Here is a 24,163-nt window from a genome sequence, read left to right as displayed (position 1 = left end):
CACGACACGTGCTGAACCATCAGAATCCATCTCCTATGGCCCGTGTTGAACCATCAAAACCCATCTCCAAAATGATATTCTAATCTTGCCCAAGTTGATAAAAGTATGTACTTTGAAACCTAATGCCTCTACGGTGGTGGTGTTGGTCCCTATCGTCACTATATCCATCATTAATGCCTCAACGATCCGAAAAAATGGTCTGGAATATCATATATTAACGCTACATTGTGTAGCGTTTGTGACATACATCAAAAATGCTACATCGTCTACCGACGTTCTATTAGGGTTAAAAAAACATAACGCAATTTTATGTAATTTTATGTAGCGTTATGTTAGGATTCAAAGAGAACGCTACATCATGTAATACATCATGTAATGTAGCGTTTTGTCGGGGTTAAAACAACAAAACGCAATATGATCTAGCGTTTTCATCCCAAATTGAATACACTAGTTAATAACTGATATTTGAGGTTATTTTTCACAATTTTGTTATTCTAGGCGGTACTCCCAGATTTTGTGAGATATGTGGTCATTTTTCTTACACTCCCAAATTTTTGTGAGATCTGTGGTCATTTTTCCTACAATGGACTAATGCTCATTGCTCACCACATGTTTGACAAAATTCCTGAACCAGATATTATAGTCTTTAATTATATGGCCCGTGGGTATGCTTGGACTGATGACCCACTTTCCACTTGTTGCTTTGCTGCTGTTTGTGAAGGTTTTGTGGGTTGGTGTTTGTCGTGATTACTACACATTCCCTTCTTTGACAAAGGCTTATGCTTCGGGAAAAGGGTCAGAAGAAGGGAGGCGTGGCACGGCCCAACCCGCTGTCAACCCATCTGTTGGTTAAGGTTTCCTTTTTCCCAACACGAGCCCGGTACGTCACAGCCCGTCTTTTTAGCAGAGCCGGCTCTGTGTGCGGGCAGAATGAGCACGGGCCGCTGTTGAAGTGGCACGGCACGGCTCGTTCTGTGTGCGGGCAGAATGAGCACGGCCCGCTGTTGAAGTGGCACGGCACGGCTCGAACCGCTCGTTTGACCGGCTCTACTTCTATTTTGTGACATGTAATTTTGTTGCATGTAAATTGATTAGTAAGAAGAGATTGTATACTTGTGCGATCTTTTGGTGCTTAAACTCGTTACAACTGTTGTGATGGAGGCTGTTATAGTGTTAAGGTTCAACGTGTGAACACTGAACTGGATGGATTTTGGCAAGGGCATATCTATTATTCACGAACACTCATAGTAAAACTTGCTTTCACTAATTTACAAAGATATTGCATAGTTCACTGAATCCAAAACTATGGAATTGCATCACTTGTACAAGTATAACTTGGTGGCAACTGCATATTTGCCATTTTATTCTAACTTGTAATCCCCAGGATCAGCTGCTTCTCTTTAACTTTAATCCCGGCCGATTGCTTCACGTCCCGAGCTTCAAACTCACGTCCACGTTCTTGTACCAACTCATGAATTTCGCGATGAACTCTGGGGAGTGAACTCAAATTACATAAACTATGGAATACAATCAAGGTGAACTTTCACAATTACGCATACCTTCAATTTTCATAAAGTGCTGAACAGTCCTTCTAAATTCCTCATTGTGTTTATCAGCCACTCCCTTAGCTTCGTTGCGAGAAAAACCATTACGATGGATGCCATAAGCATCCCCCTAGTGAGGACAACCCAATAAGAGTATATGTTAGAGCTCCCTGCAATTGATGAAATGTGATAAAATAGGGTAGGGTGATCGATTGTACGTTGTATTCCTGGTAGATTTTGTCGATTTGCAGCTGTAATGACTCCTCCAAGTGTCTCTTTAGTTCTCCCACCAAAGTCTGCACCATAGATTTCATTGATCATGAAAACAATAAATCCCTAAAGGATAAATTCATAATCTAACTATAGGACTAGATGACCCTTGCCTCGAAAATAAACGTAGGTGATACATTGTGATCTACGAGCCTCTGGAGTTCTCCACGGATAGCATAGAGCCTGTAGAGAACAGAAGTATGACATGTTAGATACTATAGAAGATAAGCCTAAAACGGAGGTCCGCGTTGAGAGAACTTACTGCTGCGGACTTTGCTCTTTCAGTATGTCACTGGCAATCTTAGCTATAGCATCTTCCCATCCGGTCAATATATCTTGATCTTCCTTCAACTCTGAGCTGCATAATTTGTTGTGGAAATCGGTATATTTAGATAGGATAAAAGGGTGAAGTGACTGCTGTTATATAATCTACATGTCACATATATAGTATTACGTTAAGCAGCATATTTCTGAATATGTATTACTTAGATCTCCATGTTGCTTCAAATGAACGTATGGCTTGTCTCAGATTATTCTTGGAGTTGTCAGCAAATTTCTCGGCCAGCTTATCTGAGAGTTCAATGCCTTCTTTCTTTGCTATGAACTTCAGAACTTCCACAATCTGGAAATAGGAGGAACTTTTAGTATGTTAATTAGAAGTTGCTACGTAGCTTACTACAGACGAGAGTTAGATAGTTGTCACCTCTTCGTTAGAAGGTGGGAGGAGCTTCACCACTCTGCACAGCGGCTTAATTGGATGGAGCTTCGCGACATCATTGCAGCAAAAGAAGACCTTGTTACATCCTCTATACCTTTCTAATAGCCATCTGATGTATAATAGGGCATCTGTCGATAGTTTGTCTGCTTCGTAGAGAATAATAGCTGCACAAAACACACACACACACACATAATTATGAAATTACAGATGAAACTACACAAATTATGTCAGGGGGAAAATTACCCTTGCAGTCTGCGAAAGTGCATGGCGAGACATTGTTGGCTAGTTTGGAACTTTTCTCTTCCATAAGTTCAACTATGACGTGCTTTTCATACCCTTTAAGCTCAGAAAGATTCACTTCTACATGTTGAGAGGATTTTGTCACATTTACCTGGATACTTTTAATTGCTTCTCCCTGTATCAAGTGTATCTTTGTCAGTGCTGAAGCAATTTTATTGTGAAATATACATCCAAGATCAAAGATTATCACTGAAACATATACTTCCCCTCGTGATCGCGACCTCACATAATTTCTACAGTCCTGTTCTATACATTGGAATCGAAGTTTTGTTTTAAAAACCCTGTGTATGTTGTTCACCACTAAATATGTTAACTTCAGAGTTCAGATTACCTTCAGGCCGAACTCCTTACACTCTTCTCTTAACTGTAAAATATTGCAAAGAAACCGTATTAGGTACAGAAGAATTCTGCTGCAACATATATGTACGCAATAACGATATTCGGGGTACTAGATAACCTATACATCCTTGTACCTGTACTTTGTCAGCTCCAAAGGCTTCGCGGAGCAAAGCCCATATCATGGTTCGCTTTCCCACCCCTGGTTTTCCCTCAAATATGCAGTGGCTACATTGTTCTGAATTTGCCTGCAAGTTTAATATAGCTATTTATCTGCAGGTCTTGTTATAAATCAGGAGAAATATCAGAATTTACAACAGGGGGTTATCTTACTGCAGACTTGAGCTCCATGGCTGTATCTCGATTGCATATAAAATCTGATAAAGTATCAGGCCGATAGTGGTCCGCCCACGTGAACAGCTTCCTTTTCTCCTCAGTATCACTTTGTTCTGTTGCATTTGACATTACTGTTTCTGATGTTCGTGCTAGCCCTGATACTTGTGGTGGCATCCTTTTTTCTTCACGGTCCCTTTGTTTGGTTGGATTTGGCTTTTCTGATTCTGATCTTTGTGCTGGCTTTGATACTTGTAGTGGCTTCTCTTTTTCCTCAATGTCACTTTTTGTTGCTTTTGTCTTCTTTGATTCTGAGGTTTGTGCGGGCTCTGACACTTGTGGTGGTTGCGGAGGTTGTAGGCATGATGTTGTTAATAACTCCTGTGGTGCATCTGTTTGTAACTCTCTCTCCCTCAATGGCTTCCCCTCATTAGATGAATAATGACCAGTGTTTCTTTTGGTTGAGCTGCTTTTAGCTTCTTTTCCTGAATCCATGTCCTTCCACATTCGTGATTTTGATGATGAGGAAGAAGAGAATAAATCTTTCTTTTCCTTGTTTTTGAAGAAAAAACAGAAAGTACCCAGTTGTTGCATCCTGACAACGAAACTTGATCTGGTGCTTGAGGTAACGGAAGCTCTTTCATGGATCTCGATGACTGGAACTTTTTCCTTATTAATATCTATGGAAAAGTCAGTTAATCCTCTATAATAAGGACTACTAGTAAAATATCTCTTCTCCTCTAGAATTGCGTTCCTTCTGTTAAATTCCTCAAGGCCTTCTTCTGTCAAATCTGACGGGCCCTTCTTTCTTGTAAAGAATCTGGCGGCTTTCTTGGACCAGATAGATACTCTGCTTGAGCCGCTGAGCTCTGAGGATCTGTCAGATGGGAGACAATCAAACTTAGTGAGAGCAGAAGTTGCCTCGTGGATTTCAATTGCTGGTATTCCTCCTTTATTGATATCTAGAGTAAAGTCAGTGATCCCTTTATCGTAAGGACTGCTGACAGCGTGATCCTTCTCCTGTAGAACTGTATTTCCCTTGATATACTCATAATTACTTTCTTTGCTTAGTTCCAAGGTTTTCTTTTCTGTACAAGGTGTGACAACTTCCTTTGATCCGGTACTGCATTCTGGTGTGATGCTAGATTGTGATGGCTGGTCTATCGGGAGAATGCTTTTCTCAGAGGTTATGCAGTTTGCCTCGTCGTATTCACTTCTTGGCACCTTTTCCTTGATAATATCTGTAGTGAAATCAGTGAGTCCTTTATAGCGAGGGATACTAGAGTCGTACCTCTCTTCCTCCATAACTGCATCTTCTTTATTAGTTTCCTTGAAGCTCTCTCCAGCCAAGTCACTGATCTTTCTTGGAGAGTTTTTGTCCTTCTTGCATCTGTTGGTGACACCTACTTCCAGTGAAGCTTCCTCATGAGTTTCGAGTACCTGAACTTTTTCTTTTTTAATATCTAGAGTAAAGTCTGTGAGCCCTTTGTAGTAAGGGCTACTAGAAGTAGAATTTCTTCTCTCCTCTGAAACTACGTTCCTTCTGTTAAATTCATGAAGGCTTTCTTCAGATAACTCTGACCTTTTTTTTCGCACCAAGATCTTCCCTTTCTTGGACCAAGTTGTGTTTTCTGCTGATGTGCTAAACGGAGAACCTGCATGATGGATTCCATTTGCTGGAACTTTATCTTTATTGATGTCCAGAGTAAAATCTGTGAGCCCTTTGTAATAAGGACTACTACTAGCAGAACACTTAACCACCACGGCATTCCTTCTGTTAATCTCAGCGAGGCTTGCTTCAGTCAGCTCTGACGACTTCCTACCTGCTGAGAATTCAGTGGCTTTCTTGGACCAAGTGGTTCCTTTAGCTGAGGTTATGCTAGACTGAGGTGACTGATCAAGCACGATAAATTCAGGGCTCGTCAGGGAGAGATGTTTTATGCATCTTTCGGGAGTAGATATGGAACATGGTATTGGCGGGCTAGGCATTGAAGAGCAAAAAAATGCAAAAAGTTTTTCGAGGATGATGAGGAAGAGGAAAGATATAGTAAGGGGTGGCATGGGACTTATCTACGAATTGGCGATGAACATTATGGTTTTTAGTTGATTCCTAGGTAAAAACTAGCTGAAAGCATCAATTTTCGACGAAGAAACCAAGCAGCTACACAAGGCAATAATATAATTAATGCCTCCCTTTATCTCATTGCGAAGATTCAGTACTTTGTCTCAACAGGTTAAATAGTGTTTCTGGTTGCAGGTTGGAGCAGAAGAATGCGATATGAATCTTTCACACAAACAGGAGCGCGGATTGCACCACATGCATATTTTAAGTTCAGGGGCGGATCTAGCAAGGGTTGTCCTCTTGAAACAAGCTGACGTTCTTTTAACATAAAATTTGCGGGAAATTAAAAATCTCTAATCCACCCGTAATTATGACCAACTTGACATATTTTACCAACAAAAAGAACACTCAGCTTCGTTTCTATCTTTCTCCACGTATATCTGAGTGTGTAATTGAATCTAACTCTGCATTGTTCTTGACATAACCAAAGTTTTTTGACAGGGGCCTTTTAGTGATAGTGATGTTATTAGTTGTATTGAATATTCCTATTTCTTTTATTTTGAATATCCAGAATATATAAATGAATAAAATATGATGCATAGTATCTCTTCAACTGAAGGAAGGTCTCTCCCTCACACAAATAGCCACCCTCATCCTAAATGAGCTGCAGAATCATATGTACAATCTGTTATGTAGTTTTAATATCAAGGTAACATACTTACAAACCGAATGTATTTTAAGAAGATGCCGTATAAATCATGAGATTTTAATATGTGTCCAACAAGACTGATTTAAAAATGTAAATCCGGAGAATACCAAGGTTAATGTTGTGAAAAAACAATTTATGGGACTAGAGTAATATGATTTCTACTGAAATAGATTTATATATAGCTAGGAAACTGATAACATTTATGATCACAGCCTGTACTGTTAAAATGTTGAGAAAACAATGACTAGTGATTATAGGGTTTAAAACATTGTTGAAGATCACAAGTTCAAGTAACTAGACCTGATGTATGCATAACACATCCAGATTAAAACAACATAATAATCCGATCTCATCGTTATGCCTAAGAAAGAAAATGATTTACATTTCTATTCACTTTATCAACTCTCTATCAGTAGGCTCTCTATCAGTAGCTAGCTGAGCATCAATCGCCGTTACAGAGCCTCCATTGCATCCTACATAGAAATGCAAAAAGATTAGTTGAACAACAATCTTCCTTCCACATTCGGTAGTATTTATATTTACTTATATTCACAGGTGATTAAGGTAGCTAAGATTCAGAAGCAAATCAATGTAATTTTTCAGGAAAAAGAATGATATAAACTTGCAGCATATACAAAATGTGTGCATTTGTGTGTGTATGTGAGAGAGAGGGAGGGAGGGAGGGAGGGAGGGGGGGAGAGAGAGAGGGTGAGAGAGAGAGAGAGAGAGAGAGAGAGAGATTAAGATTAGTGACTAATTTAGGATGTGTTACATGCATTGGTATTCAATCAGTCTGGAATACAACATTAGGAACTGATTCAGAATGTCACATGCACAGTGCATAGTTCTTTAATCAGTCTAGACTCTGGAAGAATATATACAGAGTTACAAGCTCTTACCTATCTAGTAGCTGCTACTCGTTTGAGAGGCAGCTGCATACTGCCTGTCCACAACATCAATGAGCTTGTTAGCTATTGCACTTGCATATGCTGAGGAACCTTCATATATCTGAAAATAAGGTGAAACCCTTGATCATCCATGTAAAAGATCAACACGACAGAAAACTAACATAAGTTAATTACATTAATATGTTATTGACTACCTTTGAATTGAACAGAAAACTGTAAAAATCACCAATGAGTCCACCAGCAACATGCTGAAGATCCAACTGAAGCTCATCCAGAACTTTCGACACAACCAGCAAACTGTTAATCCTCTTTTGTTGAACCAGTTTAATAGTAACTTCATCATCAATAATCCTCACATCAACCTCAATGTTCTTGGATTTCCTCTGAAGCCATGAACTCCTAAGTGATGGCCCATTAAAAGCCTGGCCCATTTCACCATTAGGCTTGCCACTCTCCACTTCCAGCCCAGATTCATCTTCAATCTTGTGCCTTCTCAATCTGTCCCTATGGTACCTCTTTTTCTCCACCATAACTTTTAGCTCATTCACTGTTCTTTGAAGTTCTTTAATGTAATTAATTCCATCAGCCACAATTGAAGCTCTATCACCCTTTGTGTTGCACACATTATATTTACCACCAATCCCAAAATCCACAGGCAAAATAAATTAATGTGCAGAATTTCCGAAACACAGAATTATTGCTTTAATCAACAAAATAGAATTTTCAAATGTAGTTAATCAGAATGCAAAAACACATGCATCACTTCTCGATTCTCAGATAAAGACCATAATGTTTCACAAATGCAAGATATATGAATAGCAATCATCTTTCTTACACACAAACAGCAACCAATAAGGACCAGAGACATGGAAATAAGGAGAAAAGAAATACAATGTGCAGATATTCAGAAACATAGATTTATTGTATTAACTAACAAACATGAAGTGTAAGAAACCAAGAACATTCTAGCAGAAAAGCCCGAAAACATGTAATTATAAAGAAAGTATATACATGTATAAAATCACTTGCAAATTATCAAAAGACCCCAATGATCATCAAATGCAAAGTAGTAAAGCTAGTCATACCTTGGTGGGACTCGGAATCAAATTCTTCAAAATAGTGTACTTGCCACCCAAATCAACCCTTCTTTGCCTCTCAGTCCCCAAATGTTTGGTTGTCTTAGCTTCCTTTCCTTTAGCCAAGAATTTCATTTCGCTGCCAAACTCGAAAACCCCATCATCAAATTCTCCATTGCCCTCACTCTTTGTTCCTGGAAAAGACTGATGAAACAGCTCCCTAAACAAAGGAGTCTGAGGAGGAAGGTTCAAATGACTCATTGGGTCAAACAAGATGTTTGAACCAGACACATTACCAACATCTCCAGAAAAACCAAACTTCTGGCTTGGATTAGTGAACGAAATCGATGAAAAGCTAAGCATATCATTAGCCTGAGTGCATGGAGTAGTTTGTGTCAAGAAATAAGAATCAGAGTTTACGAAACTTTGGTTATGAGTACTAAAATTATTGAGCATTTGGGACTCTTGAGTAAAGTTCATATCTTGATTTTGTGTGACATCCCAATTAGCCAAACCAGTTTCTTGAATCATTTGGTTATCAATCTCTAAGCCCATTTGGTTCTGGTACTCAAAACTCAAGCCATCTTGTTGGGTATATGTTAAAGGAGGACTAAAATTTGGGACAACAATTTGTTGACCAAGTGTTTGATCTTGAATAGAAGTTGGATCAAAGCATTCATTAGTGTGGTCTGAGTTCAAAATCATGTTTGTTTTTATGTATCTGCAGCAGTTAAAAAACAAAGAGACAAAAGTGGTAAAAAGGAGTTAGTACTTTGTACATGATCAAGAAACAGTTTATGATAGATGAGTATAGAGACAAAAAATGCAATAAATATAAAATGGTATTGTAGCATTTAAAGCAGAATGATTGAAAAACTGACCTTTTGATATTGTAAGGTGATATATTTGCTGGTTTGTATGTTGAAAGTCTTGAAAAAGATTGAACAACTTCCCTTTCAAATATCAGAAAAATGAATACAACAAGTGAGAGAGAATGGTTAGTGGAAATGGATATAAAGGGAGGGAAGGGTGGTGGGGAGTGGGGGGGGGGGGGGGGGGGGGGGGGGGTAGGGGTAGGGGGGTCTGAAAGCTGAGGTCTGAGGATATTATAACAGAGCATGATTTTATTTTTGTGGCACAAAGGGGAAGTTTGTTACTGAGATTCCTATCTGAGGGGACCACAAGTTAAAATCTTGAGTATTTTTTTCTGATTTTTTGTACAAGTATTTTGCTGCACCTTGATTTCATTGTCCCACTATTTTGGTCCCTCACCCTTTCATTCTTTCTTGCTCCCCAAACTGTTCTATTTCCCAAATAGTCCATATTCTCTTAAAAAAATTAAAGAATTCATATATAGTTATACAATTATATATCCACTAAAATGCCTAATTAGGATATATTATTGAGGTTTAGTAATACAATGATTGTAAATTGTTCTAATAATCATATTTATATGTACACAAATGTAATGAGTACTGTGGACAAGTAACATGGTTAAGAAGTACCTAAATGACAAGACTGTAAATTGCAATAAACATATGGCCAAAAGTGCAGAGGTCACAAATTAGTTCATCATTTGTGGAGGCAAAACTGCCATATGAAAAAGGGAATGGCAGATGTTTCACTGCATAACACTTGAAATCTCTAGTACATGGTACACTAGCACTCTGCACTTTATTTTTATTTTTCCTACTCAAGTTCTCAGCTTAAAACCTACCTGAAAGTACATATATATGTTACTCTAATCTCTACATACACATGTTAATAACCCATTATTCTCAACTTCTAAGCACTAATTTTTTTTCTGTTTCTTTAAATTTATGTACCTCAAAAACAAATGAGAAGATGGAGCCCCTCTTTTTGGTTCTTGATTCTTTCCTTTTTCACTAACAGGGATTTTCTGTATTAAAGGGTAGCTATAAAGTACCTAGCAGATATGTTTTTGGTTATAGAATGGTGACCACTTCTAGTACTTTGACAGTGTCTTGTGGGATGGGATTGTCCTTGGCTCCTTGCCATCAACTCTTAGAGCAAGTCCAATGGTGAGCTAAAAATAAGTGTAGCTATTGCTATTATATAGCACCAAAAAGTGGTTTTTGGTGCTAAAATAATATCACAACTCCAATGGTTGGTGCTATATCTTGTGCCAAATGAATATATGTGCATTCATGTACTTGAATAGGTTGAGATATAAATCTATTTATTATTCATTTCCCACCACTTTTTTACTTTTTGATGAGGTGGCAATTATAGCTATTGCTATAGTTTGTGCTAAATATAGCACCAACTATAGCAATATGCTATTTTAGCACCAAGTTTAGCACACCATTGGAGTTGAAATTTTTTGATTTTGAGCTATAATATAGATATAGAACAAGATATAGCTCACCATTGGACTTGCTCTAGTATTATTTTTTTATCACAGAGAATAAACTATTGTTTTTTAGAGAAATTTTTCGATACTTTAGAAATGGAGGTTTTGGTATTAGGGGGTAAGAACAATAGCAACTAAGCAGTTATGCAGACATGCATCTGGAATTTTTAGCATGTTCTATTGCATAAGTACATAATACAATCTTCATTTGGTTAGTTAATACTATTAAGAGTGGAGTATATTATATGGTCCAAGTTAGCCTATGTAGAGTACAGGTGTACTTCAACGATAATAACCAAGAGAATAATGTAAAAATGTATGTACTACTGCTGATGTGTGTGAGATTTGAGGCACCAACTGAAATGTCTAAATTTAATAATATTTATTTAGAAACAGAAACTATTTATATCATGAAAATTTGGTGTCTCCATTTATATACCCATGTTATGTCATTAAATCGGCATTTCATTTCTCTTTGTTTCAGAGTAAAATCAATGAAATGTTCATCTGTGCCTTTAAAGAAACTAACAAAAATATAACTAAATAAAGAATGTTATAAAATAATATAATAAGTGATTGTCAAAAGCTTAGTCAAGAAGACTCGCAGAGCTTATCAAGTAAGTCTGGCGAAACTTACTAAGGAAGACTCGTACAGCTTATCGAGGAAGACTTACGATACTTACTAAGGAAGACTCGCATAGCTTATCGAGGAAGACTTACGATACTTAGTCGAGAAGATTTGTAATACTTAACCTAGAAGTATTGTAAAGCTTAGTCAGGAAGATTCACCAACCAACCTCTATAAATAGGTGGTTCAGTTGAAATGATTTCTATTCTGAAATATTCTGAAATACAACTACTTTCTCTCTACTTCTTCTATCATCTTTATACTTTATATCGTTGTGTATATTACAAGATTTACAACACGTTATCAGCACGAGTCTCTGCCCGAGCTTTGTTTCAATAAAGGTGTGCAAGTTATTATCCAAAATCTATTTTGACGAAGAAGGTACGTTCGAACTATATCTCGTTTTGTTATTAACATCTCCTTTATTATTATAGTTTTTGAGCATGTGTATATTATTGTTTAAAGTTAAAGATTCATGTCGCTTAATTGTAATATATGCACTACAAATTTTATTATGTGACACATGATTAATTATTTGTTCACCAGCATGTTATATTATTATATCATATATTAAACATTTATGTTGAAAATTCAGAATGACGAATCTTGCAAAATTAGAGTTCGTTGCCTTGGATGTCTCTGGAAATAATTATCTATCATGGGTCCTTGATGCGGAATTACACCTTAGTGCTAATGGCCTAAAAGATACTATTGACCCAGAAAAAATCCCAACCGTTGAACAAAATGCGAAAGCAATTATCTTTCTTAGACATCACATCCACGAAGACCTAAAATCTGAATACCTCACTATCAAAAATCCACTCACCCTTTGGAATAATCTTAAAGATAGATTTGATCACCAGAAACTTGTTCACTTGCCATCCGCCCGATATGACTGGATTAATTTGAGGCTACAGGATTTTAAATCTGTAGCTGAATATAATTCAGCTCTTTTCAAGATAAGCTCAAAATTAATTTTATGTGGTGAAAATATTACCAATGCTGAAATGATTGAAAAGACCCTCTCAACCTTTCACCCCAACACTATGATCCTAGCTCAACAATATAGGGAGCGGAATTTTCAGAAATATGGTGAGCTGATATCTCTCCTTCTTGTGGCTGAAAAGAATAATGAGTTGCTATTGAAAAACCATCAGATACGTCCCACAGGCTCTGCCCAGTTACCTGAAGTACACAACACGTCATTCCTGAAGAATGAACGTGGGAAAGGGCATAGAGGAGGACGAGGTTATGGACGAAACCGTGGACGTGGAAATTTCCGTGGTCGGTTTCGCAATCAATATCATTCTGGTCACCTGAAGTGGCAACGAGATGGTTACAACTCTGGCCACCAGAAGTGGCAACGTGATGGTTACAACAAGTGCCAACGTGAAGTGCCAAATAAAGGAAAGGCACCCCAAGAAGGAGAGAAACGAGACATATGTCATAGGTGCGGAACTGAGGGACACTGGCAACGTACTTGTCGTACACCCAAACATCTTGTTGATCTCTACGAGTCATTCAAAAAGAATACTGGAAAGAGAGTGGAAACAAACTTTGCTAATTATAATCTAGTTAAGGAACCAGTCAACAAGACCTCAAATGAAATAGATACTGGTGCTAACCTTTATTATGGTTTAGACGACTAGCCTTCATATGTATTGTCTTACTTTATGTATTTCCTTCATGTACTCGTTTTTATGTATTTGTTTTATGTTGTTATCCTATGTACTCGTTGTGTTTTTAATGAAGATGTTTTTTATTTATATATGTATAGAGATGGAAGATACATGCATTGTTGACAGCGCAACCACACACACTATTTTACAGAGTCAGAAATACTTCTCACAATTGACTAAAACCAATTCACATGTCTGGACGGTATCGGGTACATCAAATATAATAGAGGGTTTTGGGGAAGCTAGTTTTATTCTACCAAATAAGACACATATACATATACAAGATGCTCTATACTCTAGCAAGTCAACTAGAAATCTACTGAGTTTTAAAGATATTCGTCTTAATGGGTTTCACGTTGAAACTACTAATGAGAATGAAAAAGAATATCTTCTCATCACCTCAAACACCGTTGACAATAAAAGGGTCTTAGAAAAGTTTCACTCAGTTTCTTCAGGATTATATGTTACAAGAATAAGAGTTATTGAAACCCATAGTGTCAACGTCCCCAAAGTTACAGACCCAAAACTACTTTCCCTCTGGCACGAAAGGCTTGGTCATCCAGGAATATCTATGATGCGCCGTATTATCGAAAACTCTATAGGACACCCTCTTAAAAATCAAAGAGTTATACCCAGAGATGAACTTCCTTGTTCAGCATGTTCTTTAGGAAAACTGATTGTCCGACCATCCCCTGTTAAGCTTCAAACTGAGTCCCCAAAATTCTTAGAAAGAATTCAAGGTGACATTTGTGGGCCTATTCATCCATCTTCTGGCCCATTTAGGTACTTTATGGTTTTAATTGATGCGTCAACTAGATGGTCCCATGTATGTCTACTTGCAACCCGTAATACAGCCTTTGCCAAATTACTTTCCCAAATAATTAAACTGCGAGCTCAATTTCCTGATCATCCCATTAAATCAATCCGACTAGATAATGCTGCTGAATTTACATCTGCTACCTTTAATGATTATTGTATGTCAGTAGGAATCTCAGTCGAACACCCGGTAGCTCACGTACATACACAAAATGGTTTAGCAGAATCCCTAATCAAAAGACTTCAACTTATTGCTCGTCCCTTACTACTAAGAGCGAGGCTACCTATATCTGTTTGGGGTCATGCAATACTTCATGCTGCAAGTATAATTAGGATAAGACCTTCTGCTTATCATAAACAATCCCCTCAAGAATTAGTTCACGGTCAAGTACCCAATATCTCTCATTTAAAAGTTTTTGGTTGTGCTGTATATGTTCCTATATCACCACCACAAAGAACTAAAATGGGACCTCAAAGGAGAATCGGTATATATGTTGGTTTTGATTCCCCATCTATTATAAGGTATCTGGAACCATTAACTGGTGATGTTTTTACTGCTCGGTATGCTGATTGTCATTTTGATGAATCTATGTTCCCTACATTAGGGGGAGATAAAGTTTTGCATAAATTGAACTCAGAAATATCATGGAATGCCTCAGGATTAAATGCTATTGATCCACGTACCAAACAATGTGAATCTGAGGTTCAAAGAATTATACATATGCAAAATATTGCTAATCAAATGCCAGATGCTTTTAATGATTCTAGAAATATTGTGAAATCATATATACCTGCTGTTAATGCTCCGGCCAGGATTGAAATTCCTGGTAATAAATCAATTTCAGAGGAATTGATTGGTGAATCAAAACCACGCCAAAAGCGTGGTAGACCTATTGGTGCAAAAGATATTGTACCACGAAAACGGAAATTGATTAGAGTTGCCCCGGAAGAGGCAAAAGTTTTAGAAAATACCCCAGAAGTGGTATTACCTCCTAAAGAGGTTCAAGCCCCTGAAGCGGCTGTAACAAATCCTCCTGAAGAGGAAATTGCCCCAGAAGTGGCACATGCCCCAGAAGTGGCAAATGCTTCCATAGAAGCAAAGGTACCTGAGAATTATGAGATCTCAATGAGTTATGTACATAACGGAAAATTACTGGATCGTGAAAGTACTGAAATTGATGATGTGTATGCTTTTTCCGTGGCATTTGATGTTATTATGAATTCCGATCCTGAACCACAAAGTGTGGAAGAATGTCGACAAAGAGATGATTGGCCAAAATGGAAAATTGCAATCCAGGAAGAATTGCAATCATTGCGCAAGAGAAATGTATTTGGACCTGCAGTCCGAACACCAGATGGTGTAGTTCCAGTTGGGAACAGATGGGTATTTGTACGAAAACGAAATGAGAGAAATGAAATTGTGAGATATAAAGCCCGGCTAGTGGCCCAGGGATTCTCTCAAAGGCCTGGATTTGATTACCAGGAAACATACTCTCCTGTAATGGATGGAGTTACTTTTCGTTTTCTAATAGGTATGGCTTGTATGGAAAAACTGGAAACACGTCTGATGGATGTTGTAACAGCATACCTATATGGATCACTTGATAGTGATATTTATATGAAAATCCCTGAAGGATTAAGAATAGAGGACACTAAGCCTCGTCATTTATATTCTGTTAAATTACAACGATCATTATATGGTTTGAGACAGTCTGGTCGTATGTGGTACAACAGGCTTAGTGAATACCTATTGAATGATGGATATGTCAATAACCAGGTATGTCCTTGTGTTTTCATTAAACGTTCACAAACTGGTTTTGTTATTATTGCTGTATATGTGGATGATTTGAATATTGTTGGTACTTCTGAAGATATTACTAATGCTACTAACTATTTGAAAAATGAGTTTGAAATGAAAGATCTTGGAAAGACAAAATTTTGTTTAGGTATACAAGTGAAACACTTATCCTCAGGCATATTTGTTCATCAATCAAACTACACTGGAAAGATTCTTGATCGGTTCTACATGGACAAAGCTCATCCACTAACCACGCCAATGGTTGTTCGTTCTCTTGAGGTTGAAAAAGATCCCTTCCGTCCTAGAAAACAGGATGAAGATGCACTCAGACCTGAAATTCCCTACCTTAGTGCAATTGGAGCTCTTATGTATCTTGCGAATAATACGAGACCTGATATTGCGTTTGCTGTGAACCTGTTGGCAAGATTTAGTTCTAACCCAACTAAAAGGCATTGGGATGGGATCAAACATATATTTAGATATTTACGTGGAACAATTGATCTTGGGCTATTCTTCCCCAACAATTCAAGATCACAGCTAGTTGGATATGCAGATGCTGGATACATGTCAGATCCTCACTTTGGGCGATCACAAACAGGTTACCTATTTACATATTGTGGTACTGCTATCTCTTGGAAATCTACAAAGCAGACTATGGCTGCAACTTCATCAAACCACGCAAAGTTACTAGCAATTCATGAAGCAAGTAGAGAATGTATTTGGCTAAGGTCTGTCATTCAACATATTAGAGAATCATGTGGATTATCAAGTATTTCAAACAGCCCTACAGTTTTATTCGAGGACAACTCAGCATGCATTAAACAACTGAAGGAAGGATATATTAAAGGAGACCGAACAAAACACATATTGCCAAAGTTCTTCTATACTCATGAGCTTCAAGAAAATGGTGATATTGATGTGCAACAAGTTCGTTCATGCGATAACCTGGCAGATATACTTACAAAGTCATTACCAACATCAACATTTGAGAAGTTACGAAGTAATATGGGTATGCGAAGATTAAGGAGTCTGCTAGATCAGAATGTTAAAATGTGAGTGATTTTATTCAGGGGGAGACTGTACTCTTTTTCCTTCGACAAGGTTTTTATCCCACTGGGTTTTTCCTTGCAAGGTTTTAACGAGACAGTCAATCTCTATGATAACTCGCATTTGACAATCAAGGGGGAGTGTTATAAAATAATATAATAAGTGATTGTCAAAAGCTTAGTCAAGAAGACTCGCAGAGCTTATCAAGTAAGTCTGGCGAAACTTACTAAGGAAGACTCGTACAGCTTATCGAGGAAGACTTACGATACTTACTAAGGAAGACTCGCATAGCTTATCGAGGAAGACTTACGATACTTAGTCGAGAAGATTTGTAATACTTAACCTAGAAGTATTGTAAAGCTTAGTCAGGAAGATTCACCAACCAACCTCTATAAATAGGTGGTTCAGTTGAAATGATTTATATTCTGAAATATTCTGAAATACAACTACTTTCTCTCTACTTCTTCTATCATCTTTATACTTTATATTGTTGTGTATATTACAAGATTTACAACAAAGAATACTTTATTTTGATTAGTTGAAAAGAATCATGGAAGGTCAAAAGTGCTATAACTTATATATATAGCTGAATTTATCGTTTAACCCTGACAAGTTTTTTGAGTCCGAGAATATCTCTAACATTGTTGATTAAAACAGTTGGTAAAGTTATATAAATTATAAAATTTGTAAAATTTGTTAAACATATGAGATGATGATAGAGGCTATGTGATCAAGTTTAGGGTTAAATATCAAAGTGGTCACTGAAGTGAAGATCATATATCACTTTGTTCATTAATTTTAACGGGTCTCATTTCAGTTATTAAAGTCACAATAAATATCAATCAAGTACCTCCAAATTTTAGTTCATGGAGTAAAAATATTATTTAGAGAGTTTGACATATTATTTTTAAATACTACCACAACCAATTAAAAGGTTATGACTTCTAGCATTTATGACAATATATTCAGATTTTATCAATTTTATTTAGTATTTATTTTTAATTAAAACAAAAAAAATGTACTACTATAATAAAAAATAAATAGTAAATAGAATTTAAAAAATCTAAATATATTATCACAAATAGTAGAAGTCATAACCTTTTACTTGGTTGTGGTAGTATTCAAAGATAATGTGTCAAACTCTATAAATAATATTTTTACTCCTTGAACTGAAATTTGGAGGTACTTAATTGATATTTATTATGACTTTAATGATTGAAATGAGACCCCGATAAGATTACTGGGCAAAATGATATATGACCTTCTCTTCAGTGACCACTTTGATATTTAACCCTTCAAGTTTCAAATTTTAATAAATACAATGATGTGATAATAGATGTTTTTTTTTTTTTTTTTACAAAACCTTATGAAAATTTCCTTCATCGGAGTGTATTGTTTTTATACATATTCTTTATAGATGGAATGTTTTGATATTATTCACATATGAAAGTTGTTATCCAATTTAAGCAAGAGTTTCGATGGACGGAGCATCTCCGACACTCAGAGAACTCAGTCTGTCGATAAAGTAACAATCAACTTCTCTGCAAGGGTTCAGTGGGTCATCTTATAGTAATGATAAAATAATTCTACAAATAAAAGATTAATAACAAATGATAGGAATGATTCCGGAAAACACTTAAATAAGAATATAAAATACCACATTTTACTACATACATTAATTTAAAATTTGAAAAACTCATTTTAAAAAGGAAACTTATGTGAAAACTAGACGAGGAAAGTAACAAACTAAAAAACGTCAAGTAAATAAAGGATTATTGTTGGTTGAACAAGTGCAACCTCTCTCCTTCTCAGGTATTCTTTGTGTTGGTTTCCCTTGTGGAGGTTGGACAATGCAAGGCGTGTTTCCCAACAGCCAACAACTCAAGGTTTTATAAAACAACCAATTTAAATTGGTTGCTTAATATCTCACGCACACCAACTGATTATGTTAATTAACACGCCTATTGCCTAACAAAACATTAAGAACTCCTTTCTTTCGACGCAACCTATCTACTACAACTACCTTGGAAACCAAATGAGTTACTATATATGGTTTCATAATTTTGAAATTGGACAACGAAACTATATAATTCTGAGCTTCGAGTTTTGTTTATCAGCGGTGAAACACTGGAACTTGATACACTAAGCTCTCACTATGAGCTGTAAAGCAAGGTTTATATGCGAATGAGGGACAATTTACTACATCGTTTCTATGGAAGGAACTAATTGATTGTAGAGACTTCCGCTACATATTCCTTGAAGGACGGACACTTGACGAGTTTAATCAGCCGAAGGAGCTTTACAAAAACATTTATGCTCCCTTGGAGGGAATGGAATGAGGAAAGAATAGAATGAAAAATGATAAAGAAGTTTAACAAAGAAAGAAGAAAGTATGAGACAATAGTGACTAAATATGGGTGAGTCTAAATTTTTTAAGATAAAGATTGAAGAGAAACATGATGAAGAAGTGGAATGAGCATTCATTCCAAAACATGTGAGTTAGATTCTAATTCAAATAGTTTGAAATGGACTGATTGAAGAAATGAAAATTATAGATATTTTCTCCGATCATCCCTAATTTATAGTACAAATTTCATTTCATTCCCCCCATTCCATTCCATCCAAATTAATACAGCCTTAGTACATTGATCATAACTAGAGCCTAGGCATGTCCACGTGTAAATACATGCTGATGGGAGAGATAAACTCGCAACCACTACTTACTACTAATGTGTGCAAGGAAAACATATAAAGAGCTGAACCCAAAGCAACTACTTCGTAGATATAAGGTTCACCGTGCACAAAACACTTTGTTGAAGAGATTGGCTTTCTTCATGAAATATTTTTATAAGGGGTTCATACTCCGCAGTTCACAACCATAATTGCCCTGAAATTAATTAAAAGAACCAAACTGTGAACAAGACTTTGACACTTTGATTTGCCAGTCAATGGAAGAAAATACTGACAATGCATGTAGTTATACTTTGCATTTCCATATGCTAAGAATGTAGAGAAGTACATGAATTAACCAAGTATAAAAGAATTTTCTTCTGTTAGAATGTATGAAACAAGTCAAAAGAATAGAGGATGGCGTAAAATGAACATATAACAAGGTGATATTTACTTGCAAACAAGCATTTCCTAAGAACCATGGTATTTGAATAAAACATATTAAAACAACATATTTAAGAATAGTGTATGCATACTTATTCAAAAAAGAAAAAGAAAAAGGAATAGAGAATGCATACAGCTGCAAGTATATAAACAGTTAGTTGAGTGAGAAGCTAAATATATATAACTTGGCTGTACAAACTTGTCCCCTCTCAGTATCTCACGTAGAAGCCTAGTTTGTTTAAAACAGATCATAAGGACTTGCTTAACGTGTTAATTGCTATAACTGAAAATTGTTAATCATGTTCTCTTCCTAAACTGGAGTCTGCTCAGAATAATCCAGTAATACTAGTCCCGAAGGTCCTGGGATTGCCTAACATGTTCATTAATAATGCCATTGTCGGATAATTTGTTGAAAATTTCAACCTACTTACCTAGCTCATTTGCACTCATGCACCTGAGTTTGACTAATGTACAGGAGGCAAGGAAGTCGAGTCGGACTTTTTGTATTTGGCATTACTGGAAATACAGCATATCACATAATTTATAAGGTTGCCAAGCTGGACTATATCTTACATAATAGTTCGGTGAGTCAGATGAATACACCATGTAGATGCTATACTGACAATCTTATGACATAAAAGAATGTACAACTTCAAAGTTTGCAGGTCTAACCTTGGTTGCAAAGGAGATATCTAGACATGTTCTGGGTGCTAAGCCTTGTTATTAACTATAGCATCTTGATTCAGTTAAGTTGTCTCCCAAGAATTTGTAGGCCCAGTGCAAGCAAAAAGAAACTGATGCTTTATTAGAAGAGAAAATAAAAGGTAGAAGTATTATTTATAAAAAAAAAAGCTGAAAAAGAGGTACAAAAATTAGCTTGAGTAAGAAAATACAGATTTTTAGTATAAAAGAAAATTGCAATGGTTCATACTATTATAAAAAAAACTGGCCCATGGATATGGTATTATTCCAGGCACAGTGCGGTTGTACAGACTGCACTGGGCCAAGATGGGCATGAGTTGAGATGAGGCATTGTTATTGCAGTGTGCACCAACTTGTGACTTAAAATATGTCAGGTGCATGACTAGTGAATTTAGGCATAAACCAGTTACATCTTTTAAACTAAATAGTTACATCTTTTGAACTAAATACTAACGCCAATATAGTCAATGAAAGATAGAGTAAATTACATGTAAGACCTAAAGCAAAATATATGATAGAAAAGAAAGAGAGACATTCACACTTTCTAAACATTGAGACTGTAAGCTGACTTTGCAGTCCTTATTAATAATTTCTTCCTTCTTTTTTTATTTTCTTAAAAACATAATATTTTATTTAGACTATTAATCATTTGTTATCAAAGCATTAATTGCTTATTGAAGCTTAAGTTTGACTTAATTGACACTTGAACCCTCATCTTTGATTTCTGTCAACTGAATCTCGACTATCGTTACATAGTAAATTAAACATGTGTCTCCACTCGAGCCTGTACCTTCGACCTTTGGTAACTAAGGACAAGGGATATCAGCTAGGCTAAGACTAGCAGGTAACCACACCAAACGAACATACTGCAGTAGTAGGCCATGTACACTGTAATGTACATATGTCATGCAACTCTAAACTAGCACCTCATAATGTAAATTGAAAAACATGCAAATATGCAACTAAATACAAGTTAGAAAGTATTCAAGTTGTTCTTTGTTTACCTTTGCTCCATATATACAGTTGGAACTTCATTATGTAGTAGTGTGGCCATACATAACTTCACGAAGGCGCTCAGTCAAACTGCATGATGCTTATGCAAAACCATTTTAAATTTAAGTCATGCAGGCACCCGCTAGAACAATCTTCATACTGCACTTAGAAAATAAAAAACAAGTTAGCCATCCGAAGCCATGCCAATTTCAGATGTTGAGATCCTTAACAATTAACATGATCTTGTGTTCCTTTAGAAAATCGAAATTTACCCTCAATTTCTTTCAGGTCATGCTGCACTGTTGCATGTTTAGTTCAAGGCTCTTCAAGAATCAATTGGCAAAACAAGGTTCTCCAAAAATGCCAATCCTGTTACTTTCATAGATCATATTAAACAATTCCAGGAAATTTCACTAGGAAGTTTCAAATACAATTCATTCCTGGTTTTTGTCTAGATGAATTGCTACTTTCTTTAAATGTTAATCCCGTGCAAATCAAAGGAGATATAATTTTAGCCTTCCTCAGTGGATTTTTAGGCTAGGTTCCTTCATGATTACTGCAAGAGACTCCAATTCATACTTCATGTTCTCCATTTGTGGATGAGACTTGTCCCTGTACACAAAACGATAAATCTGACCTTTCATTTCAATCCAACTGCAGGCTAATTCTTTCTTTATTCCAGCATGTTCCATTGAAATTCTGACGTTTTCTGTATCGTTCCACATCCCTCTTGCAGCATAAATATTTGACAAAAGTACACCTGTTCCTGTATTTGGACGTTTCAGAAAAGAAAGCTTCTGCATTACACGTTCAGCTAGTGCATAATTGTTATGAACTCTACAGGAACTTAATAATATTTCCCAGGTGTATGTTGGGACATCAACAGGTATCTGTTTGACTAGCTCATAAGCTTCAAACAGATATCCAGATCTTCCAAGAAGATCAATCATGCAAGCAATATGTTCTGCCTTTGGGATCAGCTTCCAGTCTCTATCCATAGACACAAAGTACTTCAAGCCCTCATTAACCATACCTGAATGAGAACAAGCAACCAAAACACCAAGGAATGTGACATTATCTGGCTTGAGTCCATACTGAATCATGAGACAAAAGAGATTCAGGGCTTCAATAGCTGAGCCAGCATATGCGTGTGCCACAATAATCGCATTCCAGGCTACTGTATCCATATTTACCATTCTCTCAAACACTGAAACGCTATCATTTATAAGACCGCATTTTGAATACATTGATATTATTGTACTTGTGACCATAGAATCAGTTTCATATCCAATCTTAACTATAGAAGAGTGTACTGCTCTTCCAAAACCATGTACTGCAAATGTGCCACAGGCAGACATTATACTGGATAGTGTCCCTTGATCAGGCTGAAGTCCAGTTCGCAACATCAGGACATAAAGAACAAAAGCTCCCTCACTTTGATCTCCAGAAATCATTGTATTCCATGAAGTTCTATCTTTTTGAGGCATCTTCTCAAAGAAATTTTGTGCCCGAACTATATCATTTTGTTGCACATAACCTTGCAGTATAGAATTCCATGACACTATATTTCGCACTGGCATGTCCCTGAACAACTCGAGAGCATCACTCAACATGTCATTCTGTACATAACCACTGATCATACAGTTCCACGTAACAACGTCTCGACAAGGCATGTCGTCAAATAATCTACGAGCCTCTACAATGAGATTATTATCCAAATAACCCCTTATCATAACTGTCCAAACCACAATATCCTTTTTAGGCATATCATCAAACAATCCCCGTGCTCTTCCCAATTCCCCTTTTTTCAGGAAACACTTTATCACACTCGTCCACGACGCTACATCACATTTAGGCATCCTAATAAATAACTCATAAGCAGCATCAACATCGCCTTTTTCAGCATAACCAGCCAACATAGCATTACACACCAAAACACTTCTCTCAGGAACACAATCAAACAAAACCTCAGCCTCACTCACAACCCCTTCATAGAAACACCCTTCAATCATAGTAGCCCACGTTACGCAATTCTTTACCTTTACCGGCATTGCATCAAAAAGTTCTCTAGCTTCTCTCATCCTCCCACACCTTACATACCCCGATAACATTGCATTCCAGCACACAACATTCTTGCTACCAATAGCATCAAACAAGCTACGCGCCTCTTCTAAATCCCCAAACCTCACATACCCAGTTAACATTGCAGTCCAAGAAACAACATTTCTGTGAGGCATTATATCAAACACCTTCCGAGCCTCAGAAACCTTTCCATTCTTGACATACCCAGAAATCATACAATTCCAAGTGACAAGATTCTTGTGGGGTAATTTATCAAACAATTGAACTGCAGAATCAATATCACCGCATCTGAAATAACTAGTAATCTTTGTGTTGGAATAATATAATGAATTTATAGTAGAGCAGTTTCTAATAAATGTTGTCACCAAATTATACTTGTGTTTTACGTGCGTAATAATCATGAATAGAGTCCAGAGCTAGTTCAATTTAGACCTGTTTTCAATGCCTACATACTTCGGCTTGCCTGAAATGCTGACATGCAGAAAGGCCAACTTCAGCTCTTTGGCCATGTTAGATCGGAGAGACCGGTTTGTCTCGATTATAAAGTTTTATAATATCGTGAATTTTATACATATTCAACATTTTAATTCATTTTTATGAAACTAAAATATATAAGAAATTATGAAATTTTACAAATTATTATGAAGAAATATAAGTACTCGTGTGTCTGGGTC

At 36.6% G+C, this 24,163-nt stretch overlaps 4 protein-coding genes across 6 annotated transcripts; 1 reads left to right on the top strand and 3 right to left on the bottom strand.

Moving 5' to 3' along the window:
- Nucleotides 1-1,206: 1,206 nt before the first annotated feature.
- On the bottom strand, nt 1,207-5,618 carry LOC135147755 (uncharacterized). 2 transcript variants are annotated; one of them, XM_064081092.1, is made up of 11 exons: nt 3,502-5,614; nt 3,306-3,416; nt 3,164-3,196; nt 2,776-2,947; nt 2,518-2,696; nt 2,300-2,436; nt 2,077-2,172; nt 1,928-1,997; nt 1,763-1,840; nt 1,560-1,674; nt 1,207-1,490 (listed from the first exon to the last, which is right to left on the bottom strand). In XM_064081092.1, the coding sequence occupies exons 1-11, from the start codon at nt 5,560-5,562 to the stop codon at nt 1,426-1,428; spliced, it is 3,117 nt and encodes a 1,038-aa protein (XP_063937162.1). In that variant the 5' UTR covers nt 5,563-5,614; the 3' UTR covers nt 1,207-1,425. The 2 variants fall into 2 exon arrangements, with proteins under 2 accessions (XP_063937162.1, XP_063937163.1); XM_064081093.1 differs by lacking the exons at nt 1,207-1,490; nt 1,560-1,674; nt 1,763-1,840; nt 1,928-1,997 and having other exon boundaries at nt 2,269-2,436; nt 3,502-5,618.
- Nucleotides 5,619-6,460: 842 nt separating this feature from the next.
- Nucleotides 6,461-9,290, bottom strand: LOC108195531 (transcription factor bHLH91). The gene is made up of 5 exons (XM_017362503.2): nt 9,138-9,290; nt 8,266-8,977; nt 7,375-7,788; nt 7,172-7,280; nt 6,461-6,745 (listed from the first exon to the last, which is right to left on the bottom strand). Exons 2-4 carry the CDS (start codon nt 8,959-8,961, stop codon nt 7,176-7,178), a joined length of 1,215 nt encoding a protein of 404 aa, XP_017217992.1. The 5' UTR covers nt 8,962-8,977; nt 9,138-9,290; the 3' UTR covers nt 6,461-6,745; nt 7,172-7,175.
- Nucleotides 9,291-11,854: 2,564 nt separating this feature from the next.
- On the top strand, nt 11,855-12,907 carry LOC108194815 (uncharacterized). The gene has a single exon (XM_017361751.1). It carries the CDS (start codon nt 11,855-11,857, stop codon nt 12,905-12,907), a length of 1,053 nt encoding a protein of 350 aa, XP_017217240.1.
- Nucleotides 12,908-19,114: 6,207 nt separating this feature from the next.
- On the bottom strand, nt 19,115-24,154 carry LOC108193316 (pentatricopeptide repeat-containing protein At4g02750-like). Of its 2 annotated transcripts, XM_017359921.2 has the most exons (4): nt 21,680-24,154; nt 21,419-21,566; nt 20,385-20,506; nt 19,115-19,485 (listed from the first exon to the last, which is right to left on the bottom strand). In XM_017359921.2, exon 1 carries the CDS (start codon nt 23,888-23,890, stop codon nt 21,929-21,931), a length of 1,962 nt encoding a protein of 653 aa, XP_017215410.1. In that variant the 5' UTR covers nt 23,891-24,154; the 3' UTR covers nt 19,115-19,485; nt 20,385-20,506; nt 21,419-21,566; nt 21,680-21,928. The 2 variants fall into 2 exon arrangements, with proteins under 2 accessions (XP_017215410.1, XP_017215409.1); XM_017359920.2 differs by lacking the exon at nt 20,385-20,506.
- Nucleotides 24,155-24,163: the final 9 nt, after the last annotated feature.

This window comes from Daucus carota, chromosome 7, assembly GCF_001625215.2.
Source record: "Daucus carota subsp. sativus chromosome 7, DH1 v3.0, whole genome shotgun sequence".
Taxonomy (NCBI): domain Eukaryota; kingdom Viridiplantae; phylum Streptophyta; class Magnoliopsida; order Apiales; family Apiaceae; genus Daucus; species Daucus carota.
The sequence above is the reverse complement of the archived record's forward strand: the minus strand, read 5'-3'. Positions and strand labels throughout refer to the sequence as shown.